We start from the raw sequence: 11,310 nt of genomic DNA on the forward strand, positions 1-11,310 counted from the left end.
GGTGCTCCCTTAACAACATCCCCAGCAATAAAAGGTGCCTGTCGATTGCGGGGGGGGGAGTCCCCACAAGGCACTGTGCACTAGTGAGGTGCATTGTGGGATTTCTGGGGGCTGGGGCAACTCATACCACCACCACCACACCCGGGCACACAATCAGGAATCATCTGTGGGGAAGGCAAATTTAAACAGCCTTCCTCACTGCCTGCCGACCTCAAGGGGAGACAACTGCCTCCTGTTGGTGTGTGTTTGAGGTGCATGTGGCACTGGAGTTGTCCACTTTAAGTGCCCAAATGTCTTTGGCCAGCTCCAACAGCATCTAAGAGACATCTGAGCTTCTGTCTCCTATCTGTGCCATGTAAATTTTGTTAATACAGGATAGGCTGGAGCGAGAGCGGTCTAGGTTTGACATTTGTACTATAGACCAATTTCAAGCCTCACTTGTGTAATGCCCTGGAGATACAACAGTTCTTCAGTCTTGGAGTGTTAGACATCCGGATACTTTAAGTAGGTGTGGGTAATAAAGAAATACTGGCAGGTAGAGGTTTCAGACAAGGTAGTATTTTTATTAAATAGATTTCAATACATATTTTGCTGGTGTGGAATTTTGTGCACAAGTACTTCCTTTAAAAATAAAGGATGAAACACACACACACACTCATTCATGTAAACCAAGAACAAAAACTATACACACACTCAGGATTCTGCCTGCTGCTCAACCCCAAAAGGCTAAACAAATGAGAAAGCAGAAATCTACCCCAAAATCCTTTTCTCCTTAAAGGCTGGAGGAGTCCTAGCAAACCGCAATACACAAGTATTTACACTTCTAGAGATGTCTGTTCCCTGGACAGGCCAGAATTCAAACATCATTTCAGGAGCTGAAGGGTCTTCAAACTTGGACACCAGGGTTCTCCCACCCCCCCGCCAGTTCTAGTTCCCTCTGGTCAACTAGTCCAGTTTGTAAGAAACCTGTAGAACCAGGTTAACTCTTTCTCAGCCAGTGAGCAAGCCTAGCTGCCCGAGGTTCAGTTGGAGTCAATAGCACCACCTCCACCCCATCTCAGAAGAGGAGGAGGCAAAAAAACCCCGCATTTCAGTCTCTCCACCATTGCTGTTACAAGCTAGGAGGTGCAGAGTTCTGCAGTTCTTCAGGCTGAAGGAGGGGGTCAAGTTTTAGCCACGGATGCAAAAGCACCTGCTCCAGTGTTGGCCGTTCAGAAGGATCTGGAGATAAGCACCATCGGATAAGATCTTGGCATTCTGGGAAGAAAGAATAGTCAGAGTTAGAGGTAACCTAGGAGTCCTGGGTTCAAGTTGGCCACTTCCTACATACACAACGAATACAGCGAGTATTTTCTCAACAAAAGTCCCCAAAGTGATTTACACAGAATAAATAAATAGACTCCCTGTCCCCAAAGGGCCCACAATCTTAAAAAAAGGAACCCAACACAGACACCAGTGACAGCCACTAGAGGGATGCTGTGCTGGGGCTGGATAGGGCCAGTTGCTCTCCCGCTGCTGAATAAAGAGAATCACCACTTTAAAAAATGTGCCTCTTTGTCCAGTTAGCAGGGGAAGCACAAATGTTGGGTAACAAACAGTTACTTCCACGCTGATGTCACATGATCAGCATGGCCAGGGCAATGTAGAGCCCGGCCAAAATTAAACTCCAGGCCCATCAGATGTCAACTAGTCACTGGTCTGCAGTGGTTCCCCCCCAAGGAGAGAAGGAGCAGAGAGCACCAGAAGACAGGCACTCACCAGCAGAGATAGGGGTGCGGAACTGCACGTTAGCAGCCAGGATCTCCTCGTCCCGCTCAAAGGGGATATCACCACATGCCATATCATACAGCAGGATCCCCAGTGACCAGATAGCTGCTGGGAGAGCATGATATTGCTGGAAGGCCACCCACTCTGGTGGGCTGTACACACGTGTACCTGAGGGAGAGAGGGAAAGCAAGAGGTTATGGAAAAGGCTCAGTAGAAGTGGATTTTTTTTTTAAAGCCACAGAACACACACACACACACACACACACACACTTTCACCTGCCTTTCTATATACTTAAGTGCTTAAAGTACTGTAAACATTAAGATTATTATGTGCACACACCACCAGTTCAACAATAACCAACATGATTAATAACAATTGTGAGCCAGCTTGGGCTGCCTAGGGCAGAATCGGCAGCATTGACTGTTTTAAAAATCACAATAAAAAGGCAAGACAGCAAGTAAACACAACTAGAGCAGCAAAAAGATTGAAGAAGCACATCACTAGAACCCAATTTTAAACAACGTTGCCAATAATTTGCTGGAAAAGCTTGGGAGAACGTAAAGATTTCAGGGGTTCCTCCAATTTTTATGTTAGGTTTTTTTTTTTACAATGCTGTTAGCCATCTTAAGACGGAGAGATAGGATAAGCCTAGTTTAATACAATAAATCAGTCTGTGTGCTGCTTAGAAGTTTGTTTTGTTGTTGTTGTTGTTTTAAGTAAGGACCTGCTTTGAACATCTGCAGATTGGCTCTCATTACCGGGCCTCTTGAGCAGAATTCATAAGCAAAGAGATTCACATGAGAGCTGGTGCTCTTTTTAAATAAAACCAGGCTCTACCCTAGTCTGTGGGGCCTTAAAGCTGACACCTTAATGCAAGCTCAGAAGCATACTGGATGCTAGAGCCACTGGGCCAGGTGATAAGGGACAAGGGACAGCTGTTGCACTCCAGACTAGAAACCCCCCGCCCCAATTTCCTCCAAGGGGATTAGAACAGTCTTTTGGATTCACAGCAACCGGTAAGAGTGAGGTCAGGCTGAGAAACAGTGACCTGATCAAGCAAAGTCACTCTGGGAGCTCCAGGATGTTGATGCTGTCACATAGGGTCCAAGAGACTGGGCTCGAAACTGGGAAGTCTCTGGTTCTAATCTCACCGTGACCATGAACTCACTTGGTGGCCTTGGGCAAGTCATTCCCTCTCAGCCCCAGCCCCACCTCCCACCATCTGCAATACGGGGATAATACTACTACTTGCCTTACAGGGTTATTATAAAGAGATACTTATGGAGAAACCCCTGAAGTCATGTTCTGCCAAGCTCTCCCAGCAAGTTATGGGCAACGTTATTTAAAACAGATGCTAAACATTATTTTTATTATTATTATTTTATTATTATTGAGGTGATGTGAAGCCACTCTCCCATTTCCCAACACCCACACGGCTCTCTGTATTTCAAACATCCTGCCCCTGGAACCACTGCTCACTTCCTAGCAAGCGAGAGTACACAGAGACACAGGCACGGACACTGAGAGAAAAGCCTTGACATTTACCATCAAACTCTGTGTAGACAGAATCCCCCAGCACAGCCCCAGAACCAAAGTCAATCAGCTTGAGGCTGCCAGTGCGCACATCCACCAGAATGTTCTCGTCCTTGATGTCGCGATGCACCACCCCTTGGGCATGGCAGTGGCCCACGGCTTCCACCACTTGCTGGAAAAACTGCCGGCAGAGCTTCTCAGGCAGAGGCCCCTGCTCGGTCACATAGTCAAAGAGATCCTGGCAGTGCTCGGGCCTCTCCAGGACCAGGAAGAAGCCTTCGGGCACTTCATACCAATCCAAGAGCCGGATCACCCCACAGTGCCCGGCCCCTGAGCACACACGCTTCATCAGCGCCACTTCCAGAGGTGCCACTGTCCCATTCGGCTGCAAGGGGAAGACAGAGAAGAAGAGCTCAGTACAAGGTCTTGAAGGGGAGCCCCAGGCTGTAAGGGGCAAGGGAAGGAAGGCATAGGAGGGGTGGACCTGCTGGGAGCAGGAGGGAGGGAGAACACAAGGAGTCGCCATTTGCCCTTTTCATTCAGATGAAAATGAACTGGAGAGAGATCTGTTCTACACTACCATCTAGCTTCATGGACCCGCTCCCCTCCACACAGACACAGACACAGACACAGACACAGACACAGACACAGACACAGACACAGACACAGACACAGACACAGACACAGACACAGACACAGACACAGACACAGACACAGACACAGACACAGACACAGACACTCCTGTGAATTATTTGGTCAAGATTCTCCACCAGTGATCTTTAGCCCCCTCCTCACAGAACTCAGCTGCACAGGTTTCCCCGATGAGAGGGAATGGCTCATCTAGTGACAAACCCATGCTCCAGTTCCCCCATGCGATACCACTGCTCTGGGCTTCCTCTGCCTTGGCAAGTGGTGGCCAATGAAGTGGAGCCAGGAAAACTCTCAAAGCCCTGATGTCACATGTTTGGTTCTACTAGACACGAATGGGGAGTGGGCGGGGCTCGTTTCACTCCTTCGGCAAATTGTAATGCCTGCCCTGCCCAGGGTACATAGAGATCGAGTAATGAGTCTGTTTGAGCACACAAAGGAGATGCCCTTCCTACTCACCAGATGTGCCCATTCTGCCACCTTGTTCCTGGCAATGTGTTTGATCGCAACCTGTAGAGAAAGACACAGATAAGAACTCAGATCCCACATTACCGACCTACCTAGTTGCCTCATCTACCCAGGCTGAAGCAGCACTGGAGCAGGCATCCTCTCCTAGATGACACTGAAAGCACCTAGGGAGGTCACCTTCCCTCCCACCAATCCCAAGAAAGTATGTAGCCACCAAATGCTTCATGCATACACATGAGACACAAAGGGCGTGCACACAACACACGCACAGGGTAGCCAGTTCAGAGGAGGACTGCAGTTCTCCACTGTTTTTTAGCTGTTCTATGGAAGAGGGAATTTAAGCAGTTGCTGCTTCTCTCAGCCCTGCAGAAAAAGCATCTTTTCCAAGATGAAAGTTATGACAGGCTTGAGCCCTGAGCCCTGTCTGTCAAATCAACATAGGAGCTCCAGGCTTCTTCAGCTCCATAGCTCTCCTCCACCCAATCCATCCCCTACTGTGCACCTTTCCCTCCCAGGTGGGCTCCCTTCTCTGGTCTCCTCCTTTTGCACTCATTCTTCTGGGGCACCCCGCTGCTCCAGCTGTCTGTTCCCAGGCTCCCCTGCTTTCCTAAGCTGTCCTGTCCTGCCCCAGGCTCATCTCCCTGTCCTTCCCTAGCATCAGAGCAGCTCAGCCAATGGCAGCCAGAGAGAGTCTCCCAGCCCCTCCATTATATTTGGATGGTTTAGCCAATCACTGCCCAAGACTTCATCACTACCACTTCAGTGCATTACAGTAGAGATAACATCCTCCTTTGCTTCTACCTGTATGGTATGTCCAAATAATAACCCATGCTTCCCCATCCTGTGTGTACGCACAACTAGGTGGCCAGATTTGGCTTTTAAAAAGCCAAATTCTGGCTTACGGCCCATTTGACCCACGAGTATACCCCTTAGGTTCTGGCAACTCTGATGCACAGTGGCAAACCCACAGGCACCACGACACTGCACACACCACATGCCACTGTTCCCATCACAACGCCTTACCTGCAGTCCATCAGCAATCCTGTGACCAGCATAGACCGTGCCAAAGCCACCCTTGCCCAACAAGCTGCCTCGTTTGTACAGAGCTTCAAAGGAATCCTTGTCTTTCCCTAGAAGAAGCAGAGTAGGCAACAATGCTTTATGGGTTGAATTCACACCTAGACATTACTATTGGATGACTGCTGTAACCACTACAAGAAACCCCGTAGTAAAGCCTGCTTGGGGTGATGACTTTGCTGAGAGATCGGAGTTGCAAAAAACAAAACAAAACACCCCCATGCAAAATGTGGGTTGTTTTTTTCCCCACCCCAGGTATAAATCAGGCTACATTCCAACGCACAATGAAAAACCCAAATTGTGTGTGAAGTGAAGTGCCCCCCAATAGCTCAGGGACTTCAGGGTTGATTTGGCTGATATGTGAACACACACCCTCCATTCCAAAGGAGATGCCAACTAAAACACTTCCAGGAGGTATACTTTCGGTGGTAGTTTGGTATTCATTCCAGTTTAACTACTGTTCTAGCAACTGCTCCAAGTATCTACACCAGTGTTCCCTCTAACAGGGATTCCCAGATGTTGTGGACTACAACTCCCAGAATCCCAAAGCAAAAACCATTGCAGCTGGGGATTCTGGGAGTTGTAGTCAACAGCATCTGGGAATCCCTGTTAGAGGGAACACTGATCTACACAGGAAGATGAAACACATAACAGTGCAAGTAACTACTTCAAGCTTCCTAAGCAGAGGGAGGGATGGGTTGCGGGTCCTTTTCAAAGCCAATTACCCCCCATACTCCAACACTCATTGCAAAGGAGGGAGGCAAAGGCTCCCAGCCTTGGGCTCCAGATGTTGCCCGCCACAATGGCCTTCAGCTGAAGCGTTTCCAAGCATCAGAGCCAAGTAAAGGAAAAAGCTTCACATGCTGAATGTGTAAGTGCCTGGCTGCTGTTAAAGGCACAGGAAAAAGAGTCAGTTCAAGAGCAGAGAGCAAGCACGCAACCCTAAAACACGGTTATAAAAGAGGAATGTTTTGAGTCACCCCTTGTCGTTAATAGACAAATCACTCATCTTTGGCCACCTCACCCATGCACACACAAACATATGCACACCCTGGTGTGCACATGTTTCTGATCCACACTGTGGCTATGAACATTGTGGATCAGAAACATATGCACACCAGGGTCTCTCATGCATACCCTCCTTGCTCAATAGCTGTTTATCACACTTTGTGTTTTTCCCTTTTCATTTCTCCTAGAGGCACTAGAGCTAGTAGAATGGAGATTCTGGGGATTCTTTCCCAGCTCCCATACCTTGAACACAGGAAATGTGAGTCAATGGCAAAGCCACCCAGTTCCTTGTAGTGACTCACAGAAGTGACAGGTGCGCTCCCAGAAGGAACTGGCTTCCCCAGCCTAGCAACTGGTGAACCAGGCACATCACAGAGCCTGGGCTTCCTGGCTAAACACCTCTTGGCCCAGCCAGCTGTACTGCAAACAAAAGGGAGGAGGAGAGGACTCTGGACTGGAATATCTAGGTTTATGGCCCTCTTTTTATGAATGGAAGTTCCTTTTTTTTTTAATAGCCGAGGAACCGGCAGGGACCAACCGGTGAAGTTTACTTTAAAAAGGAGATGCTGCCATGGGGTCGAAGTTTGCATCTGTCGATTTCCACCTGCTACATAGCTGTTAGAGGCACACTGTGACAATCCTAAAAGCAGGGCTTTCTCCATAGCACAGAGCTCACAACCGTTCCCATCCACTTAGGCTTGCAGCTCCCCCCACCCCATTGCCCCAAAGCTGACCCTTTTGGTAATGGGGTGCTACTCCCCCTTCCCCAGCAGAGCAGTTGTGACTTTAGCAGATGCAGGACAGGCAGGAATCTATCGAGTGAGCTTGTGTCCAGGCACAGAAATGCTGCAATGGGAAAGGCTTCACCTGTTGGATTTTGGCTCATTACCACCACAAAGCCACAGAGGCTTGGTTCTTGGGGACCCTTCTGCACAAGACCGCCATCGGGACTTGAAGGCAACAGTAGAGGGTCTTCATGTGTGGGTGTACATAGATATGCATGCAAGCAGTTAGCAGCTGGGACGGGAAGGAGGGAGAGTTTCTCCCTGGAGTCAGGAGAACCGGGCATGCAGCCTGGGAAGCAACTCTGTAGGAAGGCCTGTGTGCCTCCATTCATGCTATGCCTCTTGACTGATGAACTGAGCAAGTAGTGCTTTGAAAAGATACCCCCAGGTGTTTCTAGTGCTCTCTCATCAGAATTTCCCCCCAGTTGGGGAAGTGAATTTTGCACTCACTGACAAACACATAGGCACTCTGCCCAGAAGAGGGCAGCAGAGAGCGCCACACTCCCCCAAACCAGTTCCAAGTGTTTAGACACTGAGCTGCCCCCTGTGCTTATCAGACCTCCCTAGGCTAGCTGGGTTGCCGGTGTCCTTCCATCACCCCAGTTTGGGCATGTGTGGGAGTACTGTGTACTACTAGGCAGTCACACCCAAGGTGATGAGAGACCATTGGAAGAACCGGGCTCCCCTGCTTTTTTGGAGTCATGAAAAAGAGCACTTTTCAACAGGTGTAGCCCGTCACGGCAGGCACAGTGCTGCAGTGGCAGCAGGGGTGTGAAAGGCTGCACCTTTCACAGCCCTGCTCTTGTGGTAGTAAGCATGAATCGTCCCCTCCACTAACCCCTTAGGGGTTGCAGGGACCGCTCTGGGAAGAGCACCTGCATGCAGAAGGTTCCAAGTTCCTTCCCTGGCAGCATCTCCAAGAAAGGGCTGAGAGAGATTCCTGCCTGCAACCTTGGAGAAGCCGCTGCCAGTCTGTGAAGACAATACTGAGCTAGATAGACCAATGGTCTGACTCAGTATATGGCAGCTAACTATGTTCCACCTGTGGAAAATCTGTGCCTCTCACACATCCAGCTGGCTCTTTTCTGAAGAGAAGTGGGATACAAGTCCAACACACACACACACACACACCCCTACCTCTTACATCAATGGTCAATTTTAACACACAGCTGCCCTACAACCCACACACCTCTGGCCACCTTAGTGCCAAGCTGGGTACAAGACTGGTGTCCAGTCCAAATCACTTTGTCTAACTGCCAGCCTGCCAACCACGGCCCTGTTCTCCTCTGCATCAGTTCACCCTAATCCAGAGAACTAGATAAACTGAGGTTGGGAGTGGGGTGGGGACGACAAAGAAGAATGGCGAGAATGCACAGGAGGCAGGTCAATGGATGTCACCAGAGTGATCGAAAGCAACATGGGACATGCTCCCATGTCACTAAAGGGAAAAGGGAAAGTTGTGTCATCTCCCACACAGTATGAGATGTTGTCTTTCAGCACCTTCCTATACTGCTGCCGCCCAATATAGGGGTTTCTCATAGTCTGGGAAACACAACAGTGGGGATTCAAACCAACAGCCTCCTGCTCTGTAGGCAGGTTACTTCCCCGTTGTCCCATTAGGGGGCATTCCCATGTTACGACTTCCCACGTTTTTCTACAGCAAATAGCACGGTCGCTGTCACACCTTTTATTAGTGGAGCAGGCAAAAAAGTTTCAGCAGGTGCCACTGATCACATTTTAAGGGGAGAAAATCTGCACCTGCTGAAGTTTCTTCTTCTGCCCCCCCATTTAAGTAGTCCCCTTTTATAGCTGGCCATCATAGTGATGTCACCCCAAATGTGATAATGATGTCACCCCAAAAGACACAGCTCAGCTACTGGGTCTTTTAAAAGACCCTGACCCACCGAGATTTAGCAGAGGAGAACCCGTGTCACTCTGGAGTTGAGAGGGAGGACAGCCGCCCCAGCTGGAAGTTCTCTCGGTCAGAAAACACAGGAGCCTCCAAACAATCAGTTGACGTTGGGTCCCCAGATGTTATTGGACGTCAACTCCCATAATCCCCAACCAAAAGCCGCTGGGGATTAGGGGAGCTGATGTCCAATAAGACCCCAATGTCGAGAATCCCTGGTTTAGATAAACGCCCCAAGGAAATCGGCTGCGTAGCTCTAGATCTATGGACGCGGGGCAAAACCAGGTGTGTTTGAGAAGTTGTGCTTCCTAGTATAGGCGAAGAAGGCAGGATGGGTTGCAGTTCCCTGCTGACAGCCTAGTGCGTGGCACACCCAGGAGTGTTGCTGCGAAACCGGAGGAAAGCCCTCAGGGCGAGCAGGAGCGCCGCGATCGCCTGCTTACCTGCTGGGCTCCAAGCCACCTCGGTCCGTTCTGGAATCATCGTCTCCAGGGTTGCAGAGCAGGGGAGAGGAAAGTCGGCCGGGCCCCTCAAGCCGGGTTGCTGGTGAGGAGGACGCCCATCCTCGGCATCATGCACGAGTTATGAATGAACCTAAACAACAACGCCGCCGCCTCGTCCCCTCCAACGCGCGCAGCCACTCTTACAACTCGCCCTCACCTCCCTTCCACACCCAGCTCTCGGGTTTGTTCGCATCGCTCCGCCCACCAACCGTGAAAGGCGGCTCTATGCAAATCACCAGGACAAATATGGGAGAAGGAGGAAGCGGAGGTTTTCCCCGCGGCTCCTGGAAAGATGTGTCGCAACGCTGTTTATCTACGTTCCAATGTGCGTGTGGAAGAAGCCACGCTGCGGCCAGCCTTCATTGGGCACTCCTGCGGGGAAACGCGTCACTGACCCCGATCCGGGTGGAAATGGCTCGTGACTGATCCTCTCTGCTGCGCGTTGACTTGGCAGGCCACAAGGCTTCCTGAATTCAGCGGGACTTGACTTCGGAGTTACTGGGTATATATACGAGATTCAAGATCAGCTGCATCCCTCTGCTCATTGACTGCTATGAATATTTATATACCGCTTTTCAACACAAGTTTTCAAAGCGGTACCTAAATAGAACTAGGGTCACACAGAGCATCTGTGCGCTAGGATTTTGTTGCTCTCCTTGCCCGCCCCCCACAGCCCCCGCTTTATTGCTCATTTTCAACCACCCACTCTTGGACGCCCCCTCCTGCTTGCTTGCTTGCTCGCCCCCTCCCCATTACTTGCTCTCCCCCCCCGCCGCTTGCTCACTCCCTGCTTGCTTGCTCGCTTGCCCCCTTCCTGCCGCTCACCCACCCCTCCCCGCCGCTCACTCCCTGTTCACTCGCTCACTCGCCCCTCCCTGCTGCTCACTTGCTCACTCACTCATCCCTCCCCGCCGCTTGCTTGCTCACTCCCTGTTCTCTCGCTTGCTCGCCCGCTCCCCACCACCCGCCCACTCACTTGACCCCTTCCCACGGCTCGCTCATCCGCCCCCTCACCGCCACTCGCCCACCCCTCCCCGCCGCCCGCTGCCTCCCCACTGCTCACCTCTCCCTGTCGCTTGCTCACTTGCTTGCTTGCTCGCTCCTTCCCACCACTCACCTCTCTCTGCCCCTCCCCCCACTTCTCTTCTCCCCGCCGCTGGCTCGCTCACTCATCCCTCCCCACTCCTCAATGAGTTACTTACAACCAAGGGCACACCAAGATAATTTGAGCACCTGGACACACACACCCCAGCTGCTAGGACCCTTCCCCACTTCTTGCCGTGGCTGCGGGGGAGCGGAACAGCCCTTCTCCCTTCTACTCCCTTCTACCCCGCTCCCCCCCCCCCCGCGGCAACTGCGCAGCCACGCCTCACACTTTGTTAAAGATGTTGACCCGAACTGATGTGGCTTGCGTCCCTCCAGTCTCTCCGCCACCAGGGGAGGGGGGTAGAAGGGAGAAGGACTGTTCCAGCCTCCCCCCCCCCCCGCCACCCCTCAGCCACAGTAAGAAGTTTTTTTTTAAAAAAGTGGAGGTTTGGCAGGGTGGGTGTGGGGTGGCTGGCGAGGCCCCCCGACCTTGGAGGACCGGACCGGGTCCCCAAGGTCCGGGGG

The 11,310-nt window shown here is 51.1% G+C and overlaps 1 protein-coding gene across 1 annotated transcript; it reads right to left on the reverse strand.

Annotated features, from left to right (window-relative positions):
- Positions 1-542: 542 nt before the first annotated feature.
- On the reverse strand, positions 543-10,832 carry PIM2 (Pim-2 proto-oncogene, serine/threonine kinase). The gene is made up of 7 exons (XM_053288107.1): positions 10,763-10,832; positions 9,640-10,197; positions 5,441-5,547; positions 4,409-4,459; positions 3,314-3,686; positions 1,759-1,935; positions 543-1,257 (listed from the first exon to the last, which is right to left on the reverse strand). Exons 2-7 carry the CDS (start codon positions 9,677-9,679, stop codon positions 1,112-1,114), a joined length of 894 nt encoding a protein of 297 aa, XP_053144082.1. The 5' UTR covers positions 9,680-10,197; positions 10,763-10,832; the 3' UTR covers positions 543-1,111.
- Between the last annotated feature and the right edge of the window lie 478 nt (positions 10,833-11,310).

This window comes from Hemicordylus capensis, chromosome 2 (genome assembly GCF_027244095.1).
Source record: "Hemicordylus capensis ecotype Gifberg chromosome 2, rHemCap1.1.pri, whole genome shotgun sequence".
Lineage (NCBI taxonomy): Eukaryota > Metazoa > Chordata > Lepidosauria > Squamata > Cordylidae > Hemicordylus > Hemicordylus capensis.

Coding starts and splice junctions, on each gene's coding strand:
- PIM2 (XM_053288107.1), bottom strand. CDS start 9,679: ATGATTCCAGAACGGACCGAGGTGGCTTGGAGCCCAGCAG. Junction 4,460..5,440: donor GGATTGCTGATGGACTGCAG/GTAAGGCGTTGT, acceptor CTTTCTCTACAG/GTTGCGATCAAACACATTGC. Junction 3,687..4,408: donor TGGCAGAATGGGCACATCTG/GTGAGTAGGAAG, acceptor TTCCCCTTGCAG/CCGAATGGGACAGTGGCACC.